A 27,933-nucleotide genomic window follows, 5' to 3' on the forward strand; every position below is an offset into this window, starting at 1 on the left:
CATTCAACTCCAAACGGATAAACCCAACTCCAAACGGATAACCCAACTCCATCTTAATTTCACCAGTTGCCTCCTCCTCCTCCATGCAAACACCGCCATCACCACCTCTATAAATTCCAGATAAGTCATCACAACTCTCCTCATAATAACTCTCTCTCTCTTTCTCTCTCTCTCTCTCTCTCTCTCTCTCTCTCTCTCGAAGGATTAGTTATCCGTTTCCCCAACAGAGCGACATCGACATAGAAAAAGAGAGAAAGAAAGTGACGAAGACAGAAAGCGTGTGTCCTGCCATCCAGCCATGGAAGTTGAAAACGCCAACAAGAATCCTCACGCCGCGCAGGAGCAGCAGGCAAGCCCGCTGAAAAAAATCATCCTCGTCGCCTCCATTGCCGCCGGAGTCCAATTTGGATGGGCCCTACAACTCTCCCTCCTCACTCCCTACGTCCAGCTCCTCGGCGTCCCCCACACCTGGGCCGCCTTCATCTGGCTTTGCGGCCCCATCTCTGGCTTGCTCGTCCAGCCCATCGTCGGCTATCACAGCGACCGTTGCACTTCCCGCTTTGGACGCCGTCGCCCCTTCATCGCTGCTGGCTCCGCCCTCGTCGCCGTCGCCGTCTTCCTCATTGGCTACGCTGCTGATCTTGGACACCTCACTGGAGACTCCCTTGAGAAGGCCACCAAGCCCCGTGCCGTCTCCGTCTTCGTGGTCGGTTTCTGGATCCTCGACGTCGCCAACAACACGCTGCAAGGGCCATGCAGGGCCCTCCTCGCCGACATCTCGGGATCCGACCCGAAGAGAATGCGGACTTCCAACGCGCTGTTCGCCTTCTTCATGGCTGTCGGAAACATCCTCGGTTACGCCGCCGGGGCCTACAACAACCTCCACAAAATGTTCCCCTTTACCAAGACCAAAGCCTGCGACATCTACTGCTCCAATCTCAAGAGCTGCTTCTTCCTCTCCATCGCCCTCCTCATCACCCTCACCGTATTGGCCCTCACCATCGTCAAGGAAACCCCCGCCGACGTCGCTCCAGACGAGCCGGAGGAGGAGTCAACGACAGCTCGAAAGGTGCCCTTTTTTGGTCAAATGATTGGGGCATTCAAGGAGTTGCAGAGGCCAATGCTGGTGTTGCTTCTGGTGACGTGTCTGAACTGGATTGCGTGGTTCCCGTTCTTGCTGTTCGACACTGACTGGATGGGAAAGGAAGTGTACGGCGGCCAGGTCGGTAAAGGGCGACTGTACGATTTGGGGGTGAGAGCCGGTTCGCTCGGCCTCTTGCTAAACTCTGTCGTTTTGGGGTTCATGTCTCTCGGGGTCGAGCATCTCGGCCGTTGGGTTGGCGGGGTCAAGAGATTGTGGGCTATTGTCAACTTCTTGCTCGCCGTCTGCATGGCCTTGACTGTTTTAATCACTAAATTGGCTGAAGCCAGCCGACACGGCCACATCGGAGTTGAGCCGCCTCCGCCACCTGCCGGTATCAAGGCGGGCGCATTGTCTCTGTTCGCCGTGCTTGGCATTCCTCTAGCGGTTAGTCTGCAAATCTTTTTGACACGTTTTATTATTTCTTAATTAATTTCACAACCGATTTCTTACACAAAAGGAAAAAAAGATATCTGATACCAAATAATTATTTATTAATTAGAACAGATTTTCTTTCGACCAAAAAAAAAAAAAAAAAAGAACAGATTTTCACTTGGGAGCTTGCGGACTAATTAGTTTCATTGTTTTACCTTTTAATTTTTGGTGGTCACATATTTTGCCTTGTTTTTCAAGAACCATGGGGTTATCGTTATCCAGAAGGTGTTTTTGTTTGTTTTTATCCGAAGTCTTTTAGTGCATGCAGAAAAGGTTTCACCATGCATTTACTAGGAACATTTACTAGGATAAGGAAAACTATTTTGCTTCTTTGAACAACTCCTCAATTGCGGTTTTATTTTACAAATTAATTTTTCATAATTTAAGGGGATTGATTAATTATGTGCTTGAATATTCTTTTTACCGCTAATATGAAAACGACTTGTATAACACAAATACATCGTTAAAATAGATCTATAAAATAAAAACATGAAAGAGTGTTTAATTCACTTCACGTCACATGACATACAAATTATTCTTCTCCGGCAGCATCTACTACTTGTTTTCCTTGTTCTTTTCGATGCCATCCTTTTCATCAATAATAATAGCTCACTTTTCCTATTTTGTATTTGTCGGTACAATTCCCATGTTTTTCTTTTGTCAAGGCCCACATCCCATGTTATTCTACTCCTTTACATCGAAGATTTTTTTAACATATTCAAAACACGAGACAGTACGTCATATATTATTCCGTAAGTTGATAAACATTTTTTTTTCTTTTTCACAATTATCCCTTCACTTTCACTTATATATCGACATATTCATGTTTTGAACACCCTGAATCTCTCCATTTAATCAACAACTTTCCCCATTCTCAAAATTAAATTAAACAAAACAACCTTTCATAATTCTCAAGCATTTACCGAGTTGAAGGCAAAGTGAAAGTTAGATGCAATCCATTTTTACAATTAAATAAATCCATTCATATGTGATGCGTTTGTATATATGTGATGTGACAATTAAGTTGAGGAATATTCATTGACCCTTGCTAATTTTAACGAGTTCGGATTCTTTTTTGTAAGGATTCTAATGGTTCATGAATCGTGTCTGTTCGTCGTACATTGTGTGGTTAGAAATTATTTTAAATAGTTTTATTTAAAATTAAACACAAACAGTACTTAATAAAAATTGAATGCACGATATACGATAAACTTACATGATTTACGGATCTCCATGATCCTCACCAAAAGGATCCGGAGAGCATCATGTTGGAATTTTGCCCACCACCTAATCTTGTTTTTTTTTTTTTTTTATCTTTACACAGGTGACGTACAGTATTCCCTTTGCTCTGGCTTCCATATTTTCCAGCAATTCTGGTGCAGGCCAAGGTTATTTAACTTAATTTTTACACGTATTAATTATACTAATTTTCCAAAACCTGACATAAACCATTATGTTTTGGTGATTAATATTTTCTGAATTCTCCTAATTAAAACAGGGCTTTCTTTGGGAGTCCTAAATCTTGCAATTGTCGTACCACAGGTACGTAATGCTTCCCTAATTTCATCTCTTTAGTAAAATTTCCTTGGAAAAATACATGTTATCTTAAATTTTAATTCAAATTAACTACATAGTTAATTACTAAATTATTGAACTTGCAGATGTTTGTGTCCGTCGTAAGTGGACCGTGGGATGATTTGTTTGGAGGTGGTAATTTACCGGCGTTTGTTGCCGGCGCGGTTGCTGCCGTCGCAAGTGGAATGTTGGCTCTCTTTATGCTACCGTCTCCGCCACCCGATCTTCCGTCGAACAAAAATGCAAGAGCTCCTGTTGTTGCCTTCCATTGATTTGCTTGCCCTACCTCTTAACTTCTTAAGAAAAAAAATCGATACTGTATGCATCCAAGCGTAAGCAGGATATATTTAGTCGCAGTTTTTCTTCTTTTCTTGTATTTATTTCCGTCAAGGTTTTATGTTTGTGATAAAAGACGTCAAGGTTGAACGCCTAAATCTTTAGCTTTGTATAATGAGGAAGAGCATTTGAGTTTTCATTATTGTTTCGATTCTTTTTATTAGCGCTCACGAAAAATAATCATGCCGCTTCTCCATATATAATGTTTTTTATCTCGTGCATTTTTTCATGAGAGGAGTACGGGTTGACTATATAGGAGCCAATGATATCACACTTCTTTTTGCCCTTCATATTTTTTAGTCTTTATCTTGTCCGTACATTTTAGCGTGACGGTTCTTGTTCAATGTGTATATACGATGTGTTTTTAGTGTTGTGCATTAGAGAAAAATCACAAAAGAAAGACATAAATGGGTAAACCAATCATAAGAGAGAGATGTAATGAGGGATGAAGTCTATATTTCATCCATATCGAAAAAACTCCTAAATTTCAACTAAAATCGATATATTTATGCAAATTTCTTACATCAGATAAATATCATTTATTTTAATTTTCACGTTTTTGAGCAAATTTCATCATTTCCATCAAAGGTAGCTGATATCAATATCAATATATCCATTGATATTTCTAATAATAACTATATTTTAAGCACTGATTGTGACTAATATGTGTGTATTCATATTACATTCATGAGACGGACATAAAATTTCCTCAATAGTGAGTGTACAATTTCAATTATTGTTTTAGCCCATCATGTGTAGAGAAAGCGCGCTTCGAGTAAGGCAGTAACATCCTCAGGTAGAAATTTTGAGATACGAGTCGTCCTTGTACTTTGAGTACAATGGAAGTTCAAGAGCTTCCTCCGCAATTCGCCCGTCCTCATGAATCCTTTCTATCAAGCTCTCAAGCGATGAGAAATTCGCCTGTTTCAGTCCATACCCGAAAATTAAAACAAAGGATAGATGTCAGGACAGGAACGACCATTTGACACCTTCCACAAGAAAATGGACAAGTTAGAGTAAATACCTCAGGCCGTATGTAGCCAACTATAATAAGATGCAGTTCTTCCCCATAAAAATCCTCATCGAAGTCATGAAGCAGCCATGGCTCCTGCATTACAAGCTAAATTAAGAAAACAAGCCAAGAAGAAAAATACTTGCAAAGGCAACCGTAAGTGTCTTGGAAGACTCACTATAGTCTTTTCCGTGTTGTTGAAATAAGGATTCGAACCAATACTCATGACCATTTTGAAGACACCCCGTGTTGATAATCCAGCCCAACCAAAATATACTCCCGAGGGATGTTCGGAAAGAAGAGATGCATATCCTTCTGTGGATAAATTTGCTGGAGAAAAGATGCAGTGCACTAATAAGGATACAAAATGAGGAAAGGGGGCAATTTAATTGAGCATAACAGGGAGAGAACAGCAGTTATATCAGAAGCATTCAAAATATTAGCTACCTATTTTTATCACAAAAAATGTGCTACTTATGAAATACAACTAACTGGTATATGTCGTCTCTAAATAAGAACACCAGTTATAGCTAATTCATCCTTAAGACAAGTAGTAGAAGATTGTAACCGGACAGGCTGACAGTAAAAGCTACACTCTAACACACCTGTAGGGATCCCGAGTACTTTTGAGCCCCGACCAAATCCCTTAACAACTGGACCACCAATATGCCAAGGTTCTATTGGTAAAGTATCTTTTATCCCTGCAACAACAAATTAAATAAAATGAAAATGACTTCTGCAGCAGAAACTCTCCACAGTTGAACAGAGACACAGATACTGGGATTTACAGTCTTGGAAAGGAGGTAGGCCCCACAATTCAGGTCGCAAATCAAGTAGAGAGTTTATCACCTCATCCGCTGATGTATAGAGATTGGACTGCTTTGGGATGGAGGGTACAGCGACCACCTCCATTCCAGCAGCCTTTCCAGCTCTAACACCCGGTCTGACAAAACCCAAATACGAAAATGTTCAAGGAGGAAACTCAAAGGAAACTGACATCAGTTTGAAGACAATAAACACATCATAAGGAGGAAATTTAGCATCTAAATTGTAATTATCAAAGGAAGAATGTTAATGAAGGAGAGAACATCAAAGCAATTTGCCATCTACAACTGAAATTACTAATTTTCGCTAGAAACACTGCACACATGTGCATGTCATGTGCATTGTGATGGAAGAGTGACACACACATTAAGAAGACAAAAAACTAGAATTTGGGAGAGAATAAATGGTATCCATAAAGTGGGTTTAATTAATTCATTAACCTAGTATTCAAATTAATTATTGGATTTATCAATGTGAAAGAGCCACAATTTACATTTTCAAGTCCGTTAACAAAAGTACGGATAAATAGTTTATATATGAGCGAGAAAAGCAATATGATTTATATTCGAGTACAGCATGCGCAAGCCTTATCAAATTTAGTCTACATATAACTTTTTTGAAATAAGTATTTGTATATAGAATAAAATAAAAGTGGCAAAAATAAAGGTTTCATTCAGGTTCACTACTCTATCAAGAAGTTTTAGATGTAATGTAAACAAGGTTAGTTAAAGAGAACATGATGAAAACTATAACACTCCAAAGAAAAATGTTCCCTGCCACATTTGTTGTTTTAACTGTAGTAAAAGAACCAGAGTAGGTATACGTACAGAGAATCTTCAATGACAAGGCAGCTGGAAGGTTCAACATTGAGCCTTTTAGCAGCTTCAAGGAATCTGCATGCAAAACAAATATTTACAGTTTTAGAACACTATATATCTCATCCATGATAGAAAACACTCAAGTCAATATGCACAAATTTTTGCATCTCACATTTCAGGAGATGGCTTCCCAGAACCTACTTCATCAACACCAATGACGACTGAAAAAGATTCCTTCCAGCCTGCATATGAAAACAATAAGCAAATAAGTACTTGTTTGGTACGATAAGACTAACTCAGAATATCATGGATAAATCTGATACTAGACAATTAACCATGTAAGACATAAGCAAACACTGCATGCTTTTCAAGAACAGGAGTATACCCTGATGAAAAGAAAGTTTGGTTTCAATGTTTTCCTTTGGAGAGTTTGAAGCCAATGCCATTGGCACTCTATGACCACTCAAATGTTTAATTAGCCGATTGGAACCTGGAAGCGCTTTAATGTTGCACCACCTATAGTGACAATTGTCAAAATCCAATCAACAGTTTTCCAACACATAACAGGCAAAACAAAATAACTTGGTACTAGCAACAAAAAGTCTTTCTAAACAGACATAAGAACAAGTATAGTAGTAAATTACTGATTGGAGAACAATGGGGTAATCTCTGAAAGTAATTCATTCGTTGTACACGATAACCCATAATCTTCCACAACAGCACTTGCAGCTTCAAATGGTGTTTTTCCAGCTATTTTTTGAACTTCCCGCCCATCCCACTGCTTTCCATACTTACCCAAATAAACTTTCAAAACTTCACTTACAATACCATCTGTGATTAGTTAAAACAATGAAAATAAAAAGAGTCACCAACACCAGTAGAAAGAAAATAGCTACGTGCAAGAATCAAAATTGATCCAACACAGAAAAGCCAAAAGAAGCATCAGGCCCTTATCACATACCACACTAAACTGACGTTAAAGTAATACTGAAAATTCTCTTAAGGGCACAGACCTGTGTTCAGTAGTGTACCATCCAAATCAAGGATAATGCAGGACACCAATTTCTTTAAAGGCCGTGCAGTTGACATCTTCCCAATTATGCAGAAGACTCACAATTAGATTTATGTTCCCACTGTTGAAATATATCTGAAGCAAAAACAGATTTTTAAATTCATTGACTGAAATTCTAATAACTAATCCAAGAAATTCACCAAATTTCAATCCAACCGAAATTTATCGGCCATTTATTCACAGAAATAGTTGCCATTTCCCACCTTATCTTGATCAAACATCACACAGCTCAATTTGACAATAGTTCATGTAGAGCTAGAAACTATAAAAGAAGCAATTTAAGCACTCACATAATCAAGTCTATCCGTTCTTGCATATTAGCCTCTTCGGACACTATTTTCATGCTCAAGGGTTTTTCTGTAACAAATTTTTTTTTTCTCCAATGTATTAGTTAAATTTTCCAGGTTTCAATTAGTTTCATTTTAAAATTAAGCAGGAATCATGAAAACCATCTGTTTGTTATAAGAGCTACTAAACCCTATACGAGGAACATCATGAATTACGCGGCTGCACACAAAGACATAATTTGAAATTGGGGTGAGCTGAACATTTAAGCCAAATCCACTTAAGAGGAAAGTACCAAAAATTGCAGAGTTTGTTTTTTATGGCATTCCCTAAATTTTACACAAACCTCTCAAAACTTAACACAATTTGGACCAAACTGAAGTTTCAGAGCACAACAAAAAGAAAAGCTCTCCAGCCCATAACTTGAAAACTGAATTTGAGAAACATAAGCTGAAATCTGAATCCCTAATTTCCTAAATTCCTCAGTCCTAATTTCCTATATCCCAAACCCTAATGCAAAGCAGCTAAAAGTCAGAAATTCAGAGCATAACAACTGTATAATTAAAAGAAGGAAACTAAATATTTGCAGAGGAAGAACAACATATAATTAGAAAATAAGAAGAAGAAGAAGAAGAAGTACGATCGAGATGAAAAGAGACGCCGCCAACAACCCTGACAAAGCTAAGCTATCAAATCCAAAGTTTGATTATTGTGTTTTGGAAGTGTTTGATGAGTTTATGTTGATAATTTTGATTCCGGAGAATCACACCACTACAGCTGTAATACGGTGGAGGAGGCGCGAAGAAGCTGCGCTTTGGCAGCCGGAGAAGAAGACGGAGGTTCTACGGGGCCCGCTGTTGGTAGACGTTGGAGCGGTGCGGGTTTGGGTGTGGCTGTTAGTGGTCGTTGTTATGCGAAAGAATAAAACGTTACGGTTAGCATTCGGGAAAAAAAAAAAAAACGTTACGGCTGTGGTGGTGCGGGCGCCTGGGCGCCTGGGCGTTGCGACCGTGGTGTACCGGGCAAATAATTGTCTAAATATTTTAATTTGATTAACATAATGATATATGACGGTGTAATCGTATTATATACATCATTTTCATGAATATGTGATGTTATCAATTTCTGATGAGAGTTGCTAGATCCAACTGTTGATGGTTGAGTAAGAAATTCTACGGAAATGATGAGTGATTTAGGATTGAATTTCGTAGAATTAACTTACTTGAAAAATGTGTAGATTGAGATAGTTATAGAGTGTAGGAGCCACATGTTTAGAGTTTTCATGCTATGTGTCGGTCTAATTGGCTAGACTGTGTTATTAGTTGGATGCAATAGAAAAGAATTTTAAGATGTTGAAATATCTTAAGTATGATAGAGAATAATTCTTAGAGATATTATTAAATAAATAATAATATATGAATTATTTTAGAGATCCTTGACAAATTTGATTGTGTTTCTTGAATAAAGAAATGTTCCTAATTAGGAAGGTAAAAACTAGTTATTAGTTTTACATTTAAATCCCTTGTCAATATGTCATTGCCATAGTATAGGCAAAGAAGCATGAAAAATTGTATGTTTCTTCGTTGGTTGAACCATTAGAATGAGTGTGAGCCTCACCAATAAATAAATATATTCTCGTCAAAATCTAGGTGACACCCTCAAAATTTTATAAATTAATTATGGCTCCACGCAATTTTTTTTAATCAAATCGAACCTTCCCTAGATGGTCAATTTATAACTTTCGATTTAACCTACGGTTCGATTTAATTCATAACTTTGCTTTTTTTTTTTTTTTTTCAAACAAACCATATTATTTATTGGTTTAGTCTCATAATAAAATTAACAATAATATGGAAGATTAGACCTGCTATTTACAAGTAAAGAAAAATACAAGTATTTATCAAATATAATCAAATATTAGCCCTTGATTTCAAAAATGTCAGTTTTTATAAAAACTTTCAAATATATGTAAAATATCACTTAAATAGACATAAATACCCTTAAGCTTTAAACCTAATAAATTAAAAAACCAAAACCTTATTAGATGAAGAGTTATCATAGCTAAACCTTAAAATTGGAGGAGACCTAGTAAAGGCATCGACTATTGGTGAAGAATTGTGCATTCCTAAACGAAGATGAGTGTAGATGGTTAGTTTTTTGAACTTTTCCTCTTCTACGTCTTCTCTTTGCTCTTGTAGTTTCTTCATTTGATTGAATATTTATGGAAGAATGAACTGTCAATTTTTGTAACATTATTTATCTCAATTTTCTTTTGGATTATATGTGCTTCGTATTTAATTTTCCACCTTTGCACTATTAAGGGTGTTGTCCTTGTCTGAATTCTGTTTTGAAGATTATCATTGGCTGTGGTAGTGAATCGAGAGATTTGTTATGTTGTTAGAAAGTGCAAAAAGCATATTTTAAGGTTTAGCGAATAGAAAATCTTCGGGTGCATATTAGAAAAATTAGTGAAAGCACCACTTGATTATGACACAAGAATCTTTTAATTAACAACTAGTTATTTGTATGAATTAAGGGTATTTGTATCTATTTAAATGATATTTTGGATATATTTGAAAGTTTTTATAAAAACTGACATTTTTGAAATTAGAAGCTAATATTTGGCTACATTTGATAAATACTTGAAAAATACTAGTAGACTGGAATCATAACTTTGATGTAATCTACGAGTCCATGTTCCCACTTCCACCCTCTTATATTTTCCAGAGACTATTGAATGGCAATCCCATTCCCAGAATGATTCTCGTCGGACTCTCTTTGTGAGGATTCGAGAATCTTTCAATCACATTCATTCATCGTACATTGTGCGGTCAATTTTTATCATGTATGATAAATAGATGTGATTGAAGAATCCGCAAATTCTCACAAAAGAATCCGGAGAGGATCCTTTCTCATCCCATTCATCAACGGCTAGTATCCGTCAGCGTGGGTCCAATTCCGAAGGGCAGCTGAAAATTTCACCTGTCCCCGCCATTTTATAAGTCGAAAGAAAATCAACTTTCATTACCAGAAACCAGAAATCATAGGAGACGATGGATTGCAGTTGCAGGGAGCTCCTCCTCCGTCAGGATTCCTATTCCAGCAACCCCTACATTCTTCTGCTCAACGACCTCTCTCTTATTCCCGTTTGGCATTACCTCTTCGCTTCCCTCGCGATTTCCTCTGCATTTCTATACCACTTCCTTGAATTCCATTTCTTCCAGGACCTTTTCACCGCCTTCAGAGGCTCCGCCGTCTCCTTAACCTTCAACCCCTCCTCCCACATCTACCAAGACGTCGTTTCCAAGTGCCGGATTCTCCATTCCAGGTCCCAATTCAATACTTTCTGATTAACCAACTATTAAATTTTTGATTTTGTTGTTCAATTAACTAATGATTCGATTAATTTGCAGGTATTTGGCGACGACTTGGCTATCGAACCCCCATTTCCAGACTCTTTTCGTCGGCTTCTTTGGGCGGCCTCCTGCTTTCAGCTACCGAAGGTACCCTTGCATCCGTCTTTAACTCGTGGACCCAATTATCAAATTCTGTGGGCAAAAGGGGGTTATTTATATTTTCGCATTTGGTCATCTGGGTCAGTTCGAGATTTGAAATTTGTGGTTGTTTTTGTGTGATGGGTTATGCTGCATCTGTGTGCAATGTGCATTTTTCGAAGCGAAATGTTTAGAGTATTAGTGTACCACTGCAAAACCCAATTCAGCTGGGATTGTTACTACAAATCTTCGTATGTGGATTAGGATTTTAAGACTAGTAAAGACACACTAATTTACTATTCTTTTAGTTTGTTAAAACAAAATTTCAGACTTGGACTTATTTTGAATTTTGAAGGAGTTTGCTGCAAACTGCAAAGCAAATGGTGAGGTATTATATGAGTTGTCTGTCTGGTAGATATGTTAAACCAGAGTGCTCTTAGTCTTTGAGTTAGTGTGATTGTGTGAGGGGATTTTAGTGTTCAGTGGATTTTATATATCGTTTGATATATGTTTGATTTCATTTGGTTCAGGCGTAGTTTTGTTGATATATTATTCTTAAAAAAGTTATAACAATGATCATTTGAATAGGAATTTGATAGTAATCTGTGTACTGTGTTTCATAAAGGTTTTTCGTAAATTTTTTTCATCCACCGTATTTGTTTCACATTTAACACTCGATATAAAAATACCATATGAGATGGCCATTTTTGGCATTTGATGTATATAAATTGCATTGCGTTTCCAGTTTGGTGTTGTTTAAATCAGGCTTATATATTTATTTCCTTGTAAAAGGAAAGAACGCAGAAGGGGAAACTTAATTCTGTATGCTTTTCTGGTGGGCTTTAAGGTTAGCATACAGCCGTCTGAATTTTTGGGCTGTTGAACAAGGTTTTAGTGGGAAACAATACAGCGTATCGTAGCTGATATTAACACACAGCTGCCCTCCATCTATTTAAACATCAGAGAAAAAAAGGTCTCTAAGCCCTGGTGTAACTGAAGCTTAACGAGCTTCCCGGAATCTGACTTTAACTTTATATAAGGTGGTTTTAGTCCTGTTTGACACCGAAGGATAGATATAAAGTGACCACACTGTGATTTATAGCCGTAAGGATACATGAGATGTGTCTATTTGGGGAAATGAATCAGTTGTCTTGTTAATTTACTAATTTACTGCTTTCAAAATGAGAAATGTAACTTTGTACTGTATTGTTCTCTTTTGATCCTTAAAGTTTTTCTGTCTCATGTTGAAAGGTTGACTGGGGTCTCTGATACTTTACATCTTTTTTCCATGAACTTGATTTCTTGCATAGGTTTGCTAATGTTTATTTAAAATACAGATAATAAAATGTCACAATGACTATTCTTCCTCTTGTATTTTGATTCATGCTTTTGAGTAACAGATAGCCATGTATATTCCCTCTCAGAGAAAATTTTCATCTATCTGATGGTGGCACCATTGCTTTGGATTGGCTGAGGAACTCTGATGGTAACTATTATTTGATTTACCTGAAATTAATGACCATATACATATATCCTTTTATAGACATTTATGAACGCAAAGCAAGGGGTTAACTACATTTTACACCCTTCAGGTTTGAGGGTGATTTTCAAAATGGACTGTGGTTCTAATATTCTTGCGTTGCACCCTAAGTTTTGAAATTGTATCAATTTACACCTTTTGCTCTTTGAATATCTAACCCTCTATTAAATTGATGAGTTTTTTGTCAATGTGGTGCAAATGTGGCTTAAACGTTAGCCCATATAGTTATCTCACACTCACTATGTCATCAATTTAATGAAGGATCAAGCAATCAATCCAACCAAATGCATATTTTGATGCTTTATGGTGTTAAATAAGAAAATTGAAATTTAATGACACATTTTTGAAAATCACCCAAGCTTCAAGGGTGTGTAATGTAGTTAGAACCAAATTATACTTTATCATTTTAATTTTATGTTTCTGATATATATTCCTTGATTCGAACCCCTGGATCTTCTAAAACCCTATATACCCAAACCCACCGAAAATATTATTTTGGTTCTTATCATAAAATAAAGACCATTTTTTCATTGGTTACAAAGAGATTTTTCATAATCATAAAATGTGTGCCGGTGACGGTGTCTTTACTTAGTTTGTATTTATCATGCTTTTGTATGAAGTGCTATGACACTCAGTTGATTTCATGGTAATAGTAGTTATAAATGGTTTTTCTATTCTGATCCATGTGTATGCTTGTATTACAGTTCTGGGAGATGCTTTTAGCACAAACAATGCTATTCCTAAAGATGACACCACCCCTATCGTGCTGGTGATTCCTGGATTAACCAGCGATTCTGAATCTCCTGTAAGCTTCATCTTTATTTCTTCATTATTTATTTGCCTTTTTGTGCATAGAGAATTCCCCAAATCCACAAGAGCTCCGGTTTGAAACTGGTGTCCCCTATCAAACCTTACAATTTAGAAGGTAGGAAATTCTTGCAAATAGCTAGATTAGATTGGTACTACAAAGAATTGAACCCCTGACCACGTGGGAGCAAGCTACTCAACTAAACCCTTATTGGTACTCAATTTCGTAGTATCTTTAATTCTACTAGTTATTGTGCTGGTATCAGTCTCTAGGAATAAAATATATGAACTAATTTAGTTGGTTTAAATAGAATTTTTTGGTTTTAGTGAAGCAAGAAGTTAAAATAGTAAAATAAATATCTCAAGAAACCTGAAAAGCTGTTGAATCTTGGAATCTCAACTGGGTTTCTTTTTCTTCAGGAAAAAAGTCTTTAAGATAGGACCTACCACTTTCCCACCCTATCCCAATGGAATTTGAGCAAGAATCCCTGGCAGTTAAAAACTTAGTACTACATTGGGAACTTTAAGATCTTTGGAAGGACCTTTTTTTTTCCTGTTGGTTATTATATGTCTGAAACACATAACTAACTACAACTAGACCTGGCCATGGAAACATCAGTCCTAGTCTCAGCCAAAATAGGAATTAAATTCTCCAGGGTTTTTCAAACCGAAGTAGTTGGCCCAAACCATGCCATCCGATCTACAACAAGAGTGCACCCTGTAAGCATGATAGATGTTGTACTGCCTACACCATTCCATAGACGCTGGCATTAATGTACCCGGAAGTGGATGGGGCCTTTATGGTTGTGATTACTGAAGGAGAAGAGTCAGTTGGTCTATCCCAATTTCTTGTAATGCGCTATAATGTGAGAAGTTTAAATCTTTTGAAGGAAAGAAATGGGTCATATTTCTGTGGAAATGCTATGTTAGCAATTTTGTGGGTTGTATAGGTGGAAAGGATTAGGAGAGTGCTTGAGAAGTAATTGGTGAGAAGGTGGAGGGCTTACGGAAAAGTGTTTAGTTTGGGCTTCTTTTTGGGCATCTGTAGAGTTGGAGGAGGTGTCCCTTTCTGTTAGGTCAGTTTGTATTGTCATAATCCAGTCCAGGAATGGGAAAGTAATTTCTATTTTACCAAGATGTGATGTTTGGCACGTTGTCAGGCTGGCATTTCCAGTCAATTCTAAATTTCTAACAAAGTCGAGTATTAGAATTCCAGTTAAGAGCGTATTTCCATTCCTTACCACACATGGAATGTTAATTTACACAGAAGTCAGGCGTTGACCTGATTCAGTTGTAACAAAGTCAGACATTGACCTTAGCATCTATTCTTTTGTGTAGAGCTGATTTTTAGGTTTCATGATTTAGTAGAAGTGGATTTCATGTTCACTATTCATGTACCTGTGCTTTTGTTTCTTATAAAAACAAAATACACATTTGTTGGGATTGTAAAGGCCAGATTTCAGGTTTTAGGGTAAGAATCTCTCCTCTTCCTTTCTCTCACTTTTGTTCTACTACATCAAAAGGAGGAAATGGAAAAAGGAGAGGACCCAACTCCTAGCCTTAGAGTTATTTTTACTTTGTTTTTTATGCTTCACATTTGCTTCATTGTGCTGTTACAATAGGAAACACTATGATTTTTCATTTATTTATATAGGAAACATAATGATTAAATTGAAGGATGTACAATCTAAGTGGACCAACAGCCCGTAAAAACTAAAGAGCTGGCCACAACCTACAATAAACAAGCAACCACAGAATCTAAAGAAATTCTGCACCCTTATGCAGGATTTAGTCCATGGTATTAATCACAAAGTCTATTTCATTTATAAAAAAAAATTATAAGCATCCTCTTGATATCTTCTTTAGACTCATTCCATAATAAGCTTTTGCATGTGTAAGATATGCTTTGTGTGCTTTCATGATGATTAGCTGATGTGACTTGTTGCTGCAGTATATAAAGCATCTTGCTTTCAATACAGCGAAAAACGGATGGAATGCTGTCGTTAGCAATCACAGAGGACTGGGTGGCGTTTCAGTTACTGTAAGAAGCTGTTTTATAAACAACAAAAGTGGACAAGCTAATGATATTTGAAGATTCTGAAAATTCTCTATTGTTAAAATTTAGTTTTTTTTTTGTTATTTCTCTACTGAGAAGCACACCTTATTCATAATCTATGAACTAGAAAAGAATGAAAGTGGACAAGGTATCCACTGAAGTACAAATAGCATCTTTTAAACAACTTCTACAAATACAAACAGAAAAAAAAAAAAAAAGAAAAAAAAAAAGAAGGATCCAAACAAGCATTTTGTTATAGTAATGAGTTGTATCTTGCTTCTTCCTTGTCTAACTTTCTGGATATTATTCATTTCTCTTAAATAATCAGTTTTCTTATTAAGCCAATGAATTATATTGGTAATCTAAGTTTTTTTTTGTTTGTTATTTTCAGTCTGATTGCTTTTATAATGCTGGATGGACAGAGGATTTACGGAGTATTGTTAACAACCTCCACCATGAATACCCAAAGGCTCCTTTATTTCTTGTTGGAACAAGTATAGGTGCCAATGTTTTGGTATGCTATTTAGCCATGTTAGATTCGTTAGTAAGCATTTTGTTTTTGTTAAGTTAGATTTGATCTTTTATGGTATTATTTGAATTCACTACTTTTTCTAATTCTGCAGCCCTTTATCATATCTTAACTTCATTTATGTTATGGAGGCGCTCGCCTTGCAATTTCTAGAACTATTCTAATGTTTCTGATATCAAACAGATCCTTATAGAATGTTTATAAAGTCAATTTCATTATCTCTCTGTATTCTCATTTGCCAGTAATATTGGCACCTAGCTATGTGAGTTTAGGACATCTTTTAAAATAATTTTCATTATAAACTTAGTTTTCAACATCCTCTATTTCGTTTAATCGCCTGAAGTTAACATCCATTTTAATTAACTGTTTTCAGGTCAAGTATCTTGGGGAGGATGGCGATAAGACTCCTGCTGCTGGGGCTGTAGCTGTCTGTTCCCCTTGGGACCTTTTGGTTAGTGCCTCAACTTAATGGTTATGTGAAGGGCAATGTTTCTGGGTTGTGATTAAATGCATTGGCAGCGTGTGTGGGCAAGTTTCTGTATACGGTTTTGTCCCAAATTTTGGTTTCTACTGTTAATCATTCTTGGTGGGTCAGCAGGGGATAATAATAATGGCTCAGTAGTATGGATTCAGGGATTAAAGTTTGATCTGGGTTGCAGAATTGAGTGTTCTAACTTCTGGACATTTTTTTTTGGTCTGAGCTTTGTTAGAACGAGCTAAATATGTTAGTTAGCCAAGCAAAGATACTTGTCGGTAAAGCAACTGTGTAGAAGTTGAACATGCTGGTATGGCATAATAGCATGAGACATGCTTGGTTTCACAGTGTAGCGTGACATTGAGTGGGTTGGCCTCACCTAGATTGTAGCTTGTCATAAGAGTGTCGCTGGCCTTCAGTTTTTGGGGATGTATAGTGTGGTACAGAATGACGTAATATATATTCTTCATTGGGCTTGCGTGGACATCACTGTTATTTTGGGCCTTAGCTCATTGTGGTCACATAGGTCTTGTCAACTTTTGGACTTTAAATCTTATTCTTTTAGCCCATCCAATGTAACAGCAACTCTAATTTAATACATCTTAGACATATTAGGCATATTAGACATCCGTTTGAGAAAATGGAAAAAGAAATATGGGTCGTCCTTTGTCGTACCATATACTGCTAGGCAAACAAACGATTTTGCTGTTGCCTTCACCTCCCCTGACACCTGTCTGCAAGTTACCAAATAACCTTCAGCTAGATAAGAAAATTAATTGTGCATTTGATGCTGTTGTTTGAAAAACGGTGTTTGCTCCTTTCACATGTGTCATGGAATTGTAATTATTCATTTGGTTTATGTAGTAGTTTCATACTGAATGGAGTTACTTATCCTATGTTTTTATGTTGTTTTGCAGCTTGGTGATAGATTTATAGGCCGTAGGCTGTTGCAAAAGTTTTATGATAAAGCTCTAACAATTGGCCTTCAAGGCTATGCTCAATTGTATGTCTATTCCTCCCTTTTAATTTGGGTAGTAAATACCTCATAAAACATTATGCAGTGTGCTACTTTGTATGTATAGATATTTGCTCGACGTGCATGCGCGATATTCATTTAGTTTCTTACAATATAAAGAAGGTAGGAATAGGATCTATTTATTTAAACAATAGTTTCTGTCCTTTTTAAAATATATTTATGACAAATAATGAATGGTTAATGCAGGCACCAGCCTCACTTCTTGCGCCTTGCTAATTGGGAAGGCATAAAAAAGGTTGGTGTTGTTTTTAAGAGTTTTTGGTTTAGCTTGGCATCATTGTTAGAGCAGTGAATAAAGTTGATACTAGACCTCTGTACCCTGCTAGAAACAAATTGATTAGGATAACAACTTTTTTTACGTTGTGATTCTTTCTGCTTTGAACGGAAACACTGAATTGTCGATTTATGACGTTATGAAATATTGTTAAAACCTGCAACAAGTAATTTTACTTCTGGAATTTTCAATTTTTGAACCCATGCACCACAAAATGGTTGATTGTGGATTTCTATTACTCATGAAAAACAGAAACATCCAAATGAAACAGTTGCGTGGAAATAATCTCTGTGTGTGTGTGTTTGTGCTTCGTTTAGTGGCGCTACCAGCCTTATACTAATGCTTGTTTTGTTCTTGTTCTTCAATAGTCACGCTCCATTCGTGATTTTGATCAGCATGCCACCTGCATTGTTGGGAAATTTGAGGTATAATGTCTGAGATTTCACTAATTCCTCTCACTTTACCTTTGTTCTATTTATTGCGTTAAGCATCTGTTTTTTCTTTACAGACTGTGGACACATTTTACAGGCGCTGTACCAGTGCTACTTACGTGGGAAATGTTGCTGTCCCACTCCTCTGTATCAGTGCTTTAGATGATCCAGTCTGCACCAGGGAAGCCATTCCCTGGGATGAATGCAGGTGGACCTCTTAAAGTGTTTTCTTTCAGCGGTTTCTTCTTTCACATCAGTTAAGCATATGCCTTGTATTTGTCTTCAATAGGGCAAACAAAAATATTGTATTGGCTACAACAAAGCATGGAGGACACTTGGCTTTCTTTGAAGGATTAACTGCTTCGGGCATCTGGTACTTCATGATTCCATGTTGTTTCTATATCTTTCTCTTTTGTGTTAGTCGCGACATTGGAGATTAACTTGATATATTTTCTTCCCGTAAACTTTATGTTATTATGCGTGGCTAGCCTAGTAGCAACCTCTGTAATGTTACTTAATAGCTGTGTCCTTTTAAGCTTGTCGTAATATAGTATCTTTGTCATAATACTCTCTTTGCTATGGTTGGCATGCACACTTTTGGCAACCTCGTCATAACTTTTGTTCTAGTGTGCGTGATTAATTTTCTTTCCCTTGCAGGTGGGTACGGGCTGTCGATGAATATCTTAAAATTCTACACTCTAGCCATTATATGCATGTACAGATGGTATAATTTTGATTGCCTTGGTCTTCGAGTGCTTGATGAACAGGCCATTTTTGCATATTAATATTTTTGATCTTCATGTTTTTCAGATGGTGAGTTGTGGCCCACAGTTGTCATTGGACCCTTCAGTAGATCATCAAGGCCCCTACGTAAACGTTGCAGAAGATGGAATGGTAGCTGCCGTGGGAAATGAACAGGCGATGGACAATAAGATAGAAGATGTACTTGAACCGCAAAAGATCCATTACAGAGAAACTAAAGAAATGGTCTCAGGAGAAGAAGATGAAGAGATGATTCAGCCCGAATCACATTTGTTGGCAGAAATCCCACCATCATCTGAACAAGTTACTAGCGTGCAGGATGCGAAGCCTCTCGATGTAACTACTAGTGTTAGAAGATGCTTAGATCAGCAATCCCGACAAAGTAAGTGGTCGTTGTGGTTGCTTGTTTATGTTTCCATCGCCACAAGTTGGCCATTGGTTGGTTCTGCACTTAAAATTGTCTGGCAAAAGAAGCTCAGAAATTTATTTTCGTGATTCTATTGCCACCCTCCAATATACGAGAAATTTAGGAAATGATAAGAAACTGTTTCGCCCTAGAAGATTGTCGCTGAATGCTTACATTGTATTAAACTGTTATGAAAGAAGATGATAAACCAGTTGAGTCTGGATCAGTCGACTTCGATGACATTTTGAAACTTTTTGTCAGCGATCATCGCATCCATGAAACAAGTGAATGCCTTCATCAGAGCCAAACAAATCCCATACCAGAATCTCAGGCACAGCATCCTCGTACCCTTTGTCTTTTAACTTTTTCTGTCTGTACCATATTTTTAGACTAACAAGATTTTTGACGCAACTTGTGGAAGCCATACTTGTGGCAAGGGAAGGTTGAAATGCCTCTGTGAGTCTTTCCGGCTCCCGAAGGGGATGGATAAATGTAACTTGCCACCAGATGTTCCCTTAAAAAAAATAAAAGTAAAAATAAAAAATTTATGGTGCACTTCAGTTAACATGGTATTTCCTCAATTAATGGTGCACGTTTTCTTAAAATTGACAGCCTGAGGTATGTGTTAGTGTAATTTCTCAAACCTAATTTTTGTAAAAATTTGATAAGCTTTTGAGTTGTCAATAAAATCAACCCGACATACAAGTTGTGCTTTATTATTTTGGATGGTGCCTTCTTAATTTCTGACCGTCGAATCTAATGAATTGGAAAAATCAACCGACAAAAATTAACAAGGATGTGAGAAGTAAAAATGATAGAATAACACTGAACAAGGTTTTAGAGGGAAACAGTATAGCGTATCCTAGCTGATATTAACACACAGCTGCCCTCCATCTAATTAACCATCAGAGAAAAAAAGGTCTCTAAGTCCTGCTGTAACCGAAGCTTAACGAGCTTCCTGGAATCTGACTTTAATTTTATATAAGGTGGTTTTTGTCCTGTTTGACACCCAAGGATAGATATAAAGCGACCACACTGTGATTTATAGCCGTAAGGATACATAAGATGTGGCTATTTGGGGAAATGAATCAGTTGACTATTCTTCCTCTTGAATTTTGATTCATGCTTTTGAGTAACAGATAGCCATGCATATTCCCTCTCAGAGAAAAATTTTCATCTATCTGATGGTGGCACCATTGCTTTGGATTGGCTAAGGAACTCTGATGGTAACTATTATTTGGGTTAGCTGCATTTTACACCCTTCAGGTTTGAGGGTGATTTTCAAAATGGACTATGTGGTTCTAATTTTCTTGCATTGCACCCTTAAGTTTTGAAATTGTATCAATTTACACCTTTTGCTCGTTGAATATCTAACCCTCTATTAAATTGATGATTTTTTTGTCAATGTGGTGCAAATGTGGCTTAAACGTTAGCCCATATAGTTATCTCACACTCACTATTTCATCAATTTAATGAAGGATCAAGCAATCAATCCGACCAAATGCATATTTTGATGCTTTATGGTGTTAAATAAGAAAATTGAAACTTAATGGTACATTTGAAAATCACCCCAAACTTCAAGGGTGTGTAATGTCGTTAGAACCAAATTGTACTTACTTTATCATTTTAGTTTTATGTTTCTGATATAATTCCTTGATTCGAACCCCTGTATATTCCCCAAATCCACATCAAGGGCTTTGAAACTGGTGTCACCTATCAAACCCTGCAATTTAGAAGGTAGGAAATTCTTGCAAATAGCTAGATTAGATTGGTACTATAAAGAATTGAACCCCTGACCACGTGGGAGCAAGCTACTTGACTAAACCCTTATTGGTACTCAATTTCGTAGTGTCTTTAATTCTACTAGTTATTGTTCTGGTATTTGAAGTAACTTATCTCGTTTAAATAGAAATTCTTGGTTTTAGTCAAACAAGAAGTTAAAATAGGAAAATAAATATCTCAAGAAACCTGAAAGCTCTTGAATCTTGAATCTCAACTGGGTTTTTTTTTTTTTTTTCTTCAGGAAAAAAATTCTTTAAGATAAGACCTACCACTTTCCCACCCTATCCCAATGGAATTTGAGCTAGAGCTCATTGGGCTTGAATGAACATCACTGTTATTTTGGGCCTTAGTCATTGTGGTCACATAGGTCATTTCAACTTTTGGACTTTAATCTTATTCTTTTAGCTCATCTAATGTAGCGGCAACTCTAATTTAACACGTTTTAGACATACTAGACATCCGTTTGAGAAAATGGAAAAAGAAATATGGTTCATCCTTTGTCATACCATATACTGCCGGGCAAACAAACCATTTTGCTGTTGCCTTCACCTCCCCTGACACCTGTCTGCAAGTTACCAAATAAGCTTCAGCTAGATAAGAAAATTAATTGTGCATTTGATGCTGTTGTTTGAAAAACGGTGTTTGCTCCTTTCACATGTGTCATGGAATTGTAATTATTCATTTGGTTTATGTAGTAGTTTCATACTGAATGGAGTTACTTATCCTATGTTTTTTTGTTGTTTTGCAGCTTGGTGATAGATTTATAGGCCGTAGGCTGTTGCAGAAGTTTTAGGATAAAGCTCTTAACAATTGGCCTTCAAGGCTATGCTCAATTGTATGTCTATTCCTCCCTTTTAATTTGGGTAGTAAATACCTCGTAAAACATTTATGTAGTGTGCTAATTGGGAAGGCATTAAGAAGGATGGTGTTGTCTTTAAGAGTTTTTGGTTTAGCTCAGCATCTTTGTTCGAGCAGCGAATAAAGTACCCTGCTAGAAACAAATTGATTAGAATAAGCAACTTTTTTTACTTTGTGATTCTTTCTGATTTGGAAAGGAAACACTGAATTGTCGATTTATCACCTTATGAAATATTGTTAAAACCTGCAACAAGTAATTTTACTCCTGGAACTTTCAACTTTTGAACCCATGGACCACATAATAGTTGATTGTGGATTTATATTACTCATGGAAAACAGGAAACATCCAAATGAAACAGTTCTGTGGAAATAATCTCGGTGTGTGTGTGTGTTGTGCTTCGTTGAGTGGCGTTACCTGCCCTATACTAATCTTTGTTTGTTTGTTCTTCAATAGTCATGCTCCATTCGTGATTTTGATCAGCATGCTACCTGCATTGTTGGGAAATTTGAGGTATAAGGTCTGAGATTTCACTAATTCCTCTCACTTTACCTTTGTTCTATCTACTGCGTTAAGCTTCTGTTTTTTCTTTACAGACTGTGGACATATTTTACAGGCGCTGTACCAGTGCTACGGCGTTAAGCATATGCCTTGTATTTGTCTTCAACAGGGCAAACAAAAATATTGTATTGGCTACAACAAAGCATGTGGACACTTGGCTTTCTTTGAAGGATTAACTGCTTCTGGCACCTGGCACTTCATGATTCCATGTTACTTTATAGCTTTGTCCTTTTAAGCTTGTCGTAGTATGGTGTCTTTGTGTCATCATATGTTCGTTGCGGCTGTTGTCATCATACTCTCTTTGCGTCATAACTTTTGTTGTAACATGCGTGATTGATTTTCTTTCCCTTGCAGGTGGGTAAGGGCTGTTGATGAATATCTCAAAATTCTACACTCTAGCCAATATATGCATGTACAGAAGGTATAATTTTATTTTCCTTAGTCTTCGAGTGCTTAACCAAGTAATTTAGTTATTGGGTGCATGAAGTCTGCGTTTTAGTTTCTCATCACATTGTGTTCTACTATTAGTACGCAGCAGGATACCGGCCTTTTTGCAGATTAATATTGTTGATCTTCATGTTTTTCAGATGGTGAGTAGTTGCCCACAGTTTTCGTTGGACTTTTCAATAGATCATCAAGGTCCCTACGTAAACGTTGCAGAAGATGGAATGGTAGCCGCCGTGGGAAATGAACAGGCGATGGACAGTAAGATAGGAGATGTACTTGAACCGCAAAAGATCCATTGCAGAGTAACTAACGAAATGGTTTCTGGAGAACAAGATGAAGAGATGATTCAGGCAGAATCACACTTGTTTGCAGAAATCCCACAATCATCCGAACAAGTTACTAGCATGCAGGATGCAAAGCCTCTCGATGTAACTACCACTGTTGGAAGATGCTTAGATCAGCCATCCCAACAGACTAAGTGGTCGTTGTGGTTGCTTGTTTATGTTTCCATCGTCACAAGTTGGCCATTGGTTGGTTCTGCACTTAAAATTGTCTTGCAAGGGAAGCTCAGAAATTTGTTTTGGTGATTCTATTGCCAACCCCAATATCCGAGAAATTTAGGAAATGATAATACATGTAAGAAACTTGTTTCGTCCTAGAAGATCGTCGCTGTAATGCTTACATTGTTTTAAACATATTAAAGAAGATTATAAACCAGTTGAGTCTGGATCAGTCGACTACGACGACATTTTGAAACCTTTTGTCACTCGACGGTGCACCTCAATTAATATGGTATGTCCTCAATTGATGGTGCACGTTTTCTTAAATTGACGATGAGGTACATGTTTCTGACTGTCGTGATTCCTATTGAAGCATATACTCGATGTGGGTGCTATAGATTTTCTGATTTGAATTATAACTTCAAAATCTCATATTCATCTTAGGCCTTACGGGAAGGCTTTGATATATACACCACAACAACACTTTACAGATTAAACTGTAAGTGACAGCATGCACACACATGCTGCAGCACCATCTATACACCTTTACATATTAAACTACGAGATAACAGCACACACACATGCAGCATCACCATCTGCTGTCTTCTGACAGCACACATGGGAAAATGCTTTAACAGTAACCAAGCACGCATGGGAAGACTTCTGACAGCACACATGTACATGCACATACAGCTTGCCGTGCTGTATGCTTCTTCCAAGGTACATACACCCATGCTTGCCGACTAGGATTCTGCACTGCATGTGGAGCATCAAATCATGGAGTGGATGAACCGGCAGATTGACTTCCAAGGTACATACACCCATGCTTGCCGACTTGGTTACTGTTAAAGCATTTTCCTGTGTGTGCTGTCAGAAGACAGCAGATGGTGCTGCTGCATGTGTGTGTGCTGTTATCTCGTAGTTTAATATGTAAAGGTTTTCCCATGTGTGCTGTCAGAAGACAGCAGATGGTGCTGCTGCATGTGTGTGTGCTGTTATCTCGTAGTTTAATATGTAAAGGTGTATAGATGGTGCTGCAGCATGTGTGTGCATGCTGTCACTTACAGTTTAATCTGTAAAGTGTTGTTGTGGTGTATATATCAAAGCCTTCCCGTAAGGCCTAAGATGAATATGAGATTTTAACAGTAACCAAGCACGCATGGGAAGACTTCTGACAGCACACATGTACATGCACATACAGCTTGCCGTGCTGTATGCTTCTTCCAAGGTACATACACCCATGCTTGCCGACTAGGATTCTGCACTGCATGTGGAGCATCAAATCATGGAGTGGATGAACCGGCAGATTGACTTGGGTTAACAGCCCCCCGCAAGCGAACAGGTGGGGGAACAACTGGAAGCTTGGAGACAAGAAACTTAAATCGTGAAGAAGAGAGGCCTTTAGTAAAAATGTCAGCAAGCTGGTCTTGAGAACACACATAACTTACTACGAGCTGTTTTCGAACCACCTTTTCACGAACATAATGGTAGTCGACCTCCAGATGCTTAGTGCGCGAGTGGAAGACTGGATTGGATGCCAGGGCAATTGAGGAAATGTTGTCACACCAAATGGTTGGTGGAACCAAATTTAAATGAAGATCTTTGTAGAGAGACCTTAACCATGATAATTCTGCAGCAGTATAAGCTAATTGGCGATACTCCACTTCTGCACTTGAATGTGAAACGGTCTTCTGCTTCTTTGAACTCCAGGAGACAAGATTAGAACCCAAATAAACACAGAAACCACCCGTAGAATGACGAGTATCAAGGTTGCCAGCGTAATCTGCATCCGAATAAGCTGTCAACGTAGCAGTTCCTGGTTGATATAGTAAGCCATGATTATATGTAGCCTTTAGATACCGAAGAATTCTCTTGACTGCCATCCAGTGTGTGTTTTTCGGGGAATGCATAAACTGGCACACTTGATTCACAGCGTAGGACAGATCAGGTCATGTGATGGTGAGGTACTGGAGCGCCCCCACAACACTGCGATACATCTCTGGTTTGACGTAAGGATCGCCAATATGAGCACTCAGTTTCTGACCAGACGACACAGGAGTAGAAATAGGTTTGGCATCTGTGAATTTTGTGCAAGTGAGGTGATCCAGTGCATATTTAGACTGACAAAGATGCATGGCATCACCATTATACTTCACTTCAATGCCTAAGAAATAACTGAGCGGTCCCAAATCTTTAATTAGAAACAAACTACCAAGTTTCTGAATCAAATGAGCCACCTGGCGTGGATTGTTCCCTGTTATAAGAATGTCGTCGACATAAATTAACAGAATAATATATATACCCTGCCTGTCAAACACAAAAAGGTTGTAATCACACGTAGATTCCTCAAACCCTAGTTGAAACAAGAAATCAGAGAACCGTTGAAACCAAGCCCTAGGCGCTTGTTTGAGACCATAAAGAGATCGATGTAGCTTACATACATGATGAGGAAACTGGTTGTCAATGAAGCCTGATGGTTGTCTCATGTAAACATGTTCATTTAAGTATCCATGCAAAAACGCATTCTGCACATCAAGTTGGCGTACAGGCCACTTCTTTGACACAGCAAGACTCAACACGAGTCGAATGGTGCTATGCTTTACCACAGGGCTGAAAGTTTTGGTGTAATCCACACCAGCTTTCTGATGAAAACCATTGGCAACTAACCGAGCTTTATGTCGCTCAAGAGTGCCATCAGCGTGACTTTAATTTTAAACACCCATTTGTTGGGTAGCACATTCATTGTAGAATTGTACGGAACCAAGCTCCAAGTTCCATTTCTTTGTAGTGCATTAAACTCCTGCGCCATAGCTTCTCTCCACGCCTGATGTTTGACTGCCTGACTGAAACAGGTAGGCTCAACAAGAGAGTTATCAAGTGCAACATGCATAGCATATTTTGGATTTAGTTTGTGAACCCCTAATTTAGACCGTGTAGTCATAGAATGTCCAGTATCACTGGGGACAGTGGGTTGCACACGATGTTCAGTTACTAAAACTTGCTCATTTGATGATAGTGAGGGTCCTATAGATAGGTTAGGGTCTAAAGGTGGGTTGAGTTGTGATACAGGTTCAACCATGGATGGTGGATTAGTGGGTAATGGAAAGTTAGGTAAGATATGAGGGAAAAAATTGTTACCTTGTTCGTCGACACTGTCAAAAGGAGATGTGAGTCCCTTAAAAGGGAATGAGTCCTCGTCGAATAGAACATGGCGAGACAAATAAACTCGTCTTGTGGTCATGTCCAAGCATCTGTATCCTTGATGGTTCAAAGAATATCCAAGAAAAACACAGGACTTTGATTTTGGTTGTAACTTGTTTTGCGTGTATGGTGTTAGCCATGGAAAGCAACGGCAACCAAACACCTTCAGAAACTCATAATTGGGTTTTCTTTGAAATAATTTCTCAAACGGAGATGTATCAAATAATACACGAGTAGGTAATCGATTTATTAGATATGTGGCAGTTGAGCATGCGTCAAACCAAAACGTAGTTGATATGAAAGATTGAGCAAGCATAACCATGGCAGTTTCGACAATATGTCGATGTTTTCGTTCAGCTAAACCATTTTGTTCAGGATGTTTAGGGCAAGAAAAACGTTGAGAAATACCATGAATATCAAGAAACCTTTGAAAAAAATGATTCTTATATTCACCACCTTCATCACATTGAAGAGTTTTTATGGATTTGTTAAACATATTTTCAACTTTGGCTTTAAACTTCACAAATATCGCAAAAACTTCAGATTTTTGTTTCATGGGAAAAATCCATGAATATCGCGAATAATCATCCACAAACAACAAATAATAACGAAAACCTTCGTTAGAAGGAATTGGAGAACACCACACATCTGAATGAATAAGTTGCAAAGGAAATTGAGACCTAGACTCGGACAATTTGAAAGGTAATTTAGTACTTTTACCTAGAGGACATGACTCACAAAAGCGTACATCAGAGGTACCATGAATTGGTACCAATTTTTTTGAAATTAAAAACTTGATTATTGGTTTTGCAGGATGGCCAAGACATGCATGCCACTTTTGAACCGACACTCGAACTCCCACACATGCAGTAACAGAATGCTTGAGACAGCCACTGCCATTTGGAAATGGGTACAACCCATTCTCACGTCTCTCTCGGAAAAACGTCTTCCGTGTCTTGAGGTCCTTTACAAGGAAAACATGGGGAAAAATAAGTAAGTAACAATCATTATCTAGGGTAAATTGATGAGCAGAAAGGATATTAATGGAGGCAGTTGGGCAATGAAGAATGTCACGTAAAACAAATGAGCAAGATTTAGTTTGAAGTTTACTGGAACCATAATGTGCAATTGAGATGCCCGTGTGATTACCTACACCTCCTACTCCTTCATTCCCGTGATACTCTTTGGGATTGGCCAAATTATGAATGTCAGAAGTAATGTGTGCATTGGCTCCTGTGTCTAGGAGCCAAGAACCATTCTGCTGTTTGTTAAGAGTA

General features: G+C 37.7%; 4 protein-coding genes across 5 annotated transcripts; 3 read left to right on the plus strand and 1 right to left on the minus strand.

Annotated features, from left to right (window-relative positions):
* The first annotated feature begins 222 nt into the window (after window positions 1-222).
* LOC103964096 (sucrose transport protein-like) lies at window positions 223-3,626 on the plus strand. The gene is made up of 4 exons (XM_009376984.3): window positions 223-1,528; window positions 2,901-2,964; window positions 3,075-3,118; window positions 3,238-3,626. Exons 1-4 carry the CDS (start codon window positions 299-301, stop codon window positions 3,421-3,423), a joined length of 1,524 nt encoding a protein of 507 aa, XP_009375259.2. The 5' UTR covers window positions 223-298; the 3' UTR covers window positions 3,424-3,626.
* Window positions 3,627-4,080: 454 nt separating this feature from the next.
* Window positions 4,081-8,446, minus strand: LOC103964097 (bifunctional riboflavin kinase/FMN phosphatase). Of its 2 annotated transcripts, none has more exons than XM_009376986.3 (11): window positions 8,140-8,446; window positions 7,156-7,235; window positions 6,787-6,973; window positions 6,528-6,658; window positions 6,315-6,384; window positions 6,152-6,217; window positions 5,288-5,442; window positions 5,105-5,200; window positions 4,678-4,829; window positions 4,512-4,595; window positions 4,081-4,408 (listed from the first exon to the last, which is right to left on the minus strand). In XM_009376986.3, the coding sequence occupies exons 2-11, from the start codon at window positions 7,229-7,231 to the stop codon at window positions 4,280-4,282; spliced, it is 1,146 nt and encodes a 381-aa protein (XP_009375261.2). In that variant the 5' UTR covers window positions 7,232-7,235; window positions 8,140-8,446; the 3' UTR covers window positions 4,081-4,279. The 2 variants fall into 2 exon arrangements, with proteins under 2 accessions (XP_009375261.2, XP_009375260.2); XM_009376985.3 differs by having other exon boundaries at window positions 7,156-7,289; window positions 8,140-8,445.
* A 1,755-nt stretch (window positions 8,447-10,201) lies between these two features.
* Window positions 10,202-19,555, plus strand: LOC103964098 (embryogenesis-associated protein EMB8). The gene is made up of 14 exons (XM_018651600.2): window positions 10,202-10,827; window positions 10,913-11,002; window positions 12,418-12,479; window positions 13,238-13,338; window positions 15,292-15,381; window positions 15,788-15,910; window positions 16,299-16,376; window positions 17,318-17,403; window positions 17,623-17,671; window positions 18,079-18,135; window positions 18,219-18,349; window positions 18,431-18,514; window positions 18,799-18,865; window positions 18,952-19,555. Exons 1-14 carry the CDS (start codon window positions 10,553-10,555, stop codon window positions 19,396-19,398), a joined length of 1,740 nt encoding a protein of 579 aa, XP_018507116.2. The 5' UTR covers window positions 10,202-10,552; the 3' UTR covers window positions 19,399-19,555.
* A 2,683-nt stretch (window positions 19,556-22,238) lies between these two features.
* Window positions 22,239-23,542, plus strand: LOC125475845. The gene is made up of 5 exons (XM_048581211.1): window positions 22,239-22,307; window positions 22,404-22,460; window positions 22,564-22,700; window positions 22,863-22,929; window positions 23,096-23,542. The coding sequence occupies exons 1-5, from the start codon at window positions 22,239-22,241 to the stop codon at window positions 23,540-23,542; spliced, it is 777 nt and encodes a 258-aa protein (XP_048437168.1).
* Window positions 23,543-27,933: the final 4,391 nt, after the last annotated feature.

This window comes from the organism of the source record quoted next, unplaced genomic scaffold (assembly GCF_019419815.1).
Source record: "Pyrus x bretschneideri cultivar Hongxiangsu unplaced genomic scaffold, Pyrus_bretschneideri_v1 Contig16, whole genome shotgun sequence".
Taxonomy (NCBI): domain Eukaryota; kingdom Viridiplantae; phylum Streptophyta; class Magnoliopsida; order Rosales; family Rosaceae; genus Pyrus; species Pyrus x bretschneideri.

What these genes read in the sequence shown, in the direction of transcription:
- LOC103964097 (XM_009376986.3), bottom strand. Translation starts at nt 7,231, where the DNA reads ATGTCAACTGCACGGCCTTTAAAGAAATTGGTGTCCTGCATTATCCTT. An exon ending in ACCCCATTGTTCTCCAATCA is followed by an intron (nt 6,659 to 6,786) that starts GTAATTTACTAC and finishes TTGTCACTATAG; the next exon opens with GTGGTGCAACATTAAAGCGC. An exon ending in ACAACACGGAAAAGACTATA is followed by an intron (nt 4,596 to 4,677) that starts GTGAGTCTTCCA and finishes CTTGTAATGCAG; the next exon opens with GAGCCATGGCTGCTTCATGA.
- LOC103964098 (XM_018651600.2), top strand. Translation starts at nt 10,553, where the DNA reads ATGGATTGCAGTTGCAGGGAGCTCCTCCTCCGTCAGGATTCCTATTCC. An exon ending in CCAGCGATTCTGAATCTCCT is followed by an intron (nt 13,339 to 15,291) that starts GTAAGCTTCATC and finishes TTGTTGCTGCAG; the next exon opens with TATATAAAGCATCTTGCTTT. An exon ending in GCATTGTTGGGAAATTTGAG is followed by an intron (nt 18,136 to 18,218) that starts GTATAATGTCTG and finishes TTTTCTTTACAG; the next exon opens with ACTGTGGACACATTTTACAG.
- LOC103964096 (XM_009376984.3), top strand. Translation starts at nt 299, where the DNA reads ATGGAAGTTGAAAACGCCAACAAGAATCCTCACGCCGCGCAGGAGCAG. An exon ending in CAATTCTGGTGCAGGCCAAG is followed by an intron (nt 2,965 to 3,074) that starts GTTATTTAACTT and finishes TAATTAAAACAG; the next exon opens with GGCTTTCTTTGGGAGTCCTA. An exon ending in TTGCAATTGTCGTACCACAG is followed by an intron (nt 3,119 to 3,237) that starts GTACGTAATGCT and finishes TTGAACTTGCAG; the next exon opens with ATGTTTGTGTCCGTCGTAAG.
- LOC125475845 (XM_048581211.1), top strand. Translation starts at nt 22,239, where the DNA reads ATGGACCACATAATAGTTGATTGTGGATTTATATTACTCATGGAAAAC. An exon ending in GGAAACATCCAAATGAAACA is followed by an intron (nt 22,308 to 22,403) that starts GTTCTGTGGAAA and finishes GTTCTTCAATAG; the next exon opens with TCATGCTCCATTCGTGATTT. An exon ending in TTAACTGCTTCTGGCACCTG is followed by an intron (nt 22,701 to 22,862) that starts GCACTTCATGAT and finishes TTTCCCTTGCAG; the next exon opens with GTGGGTAAGGGCTGTTGATG.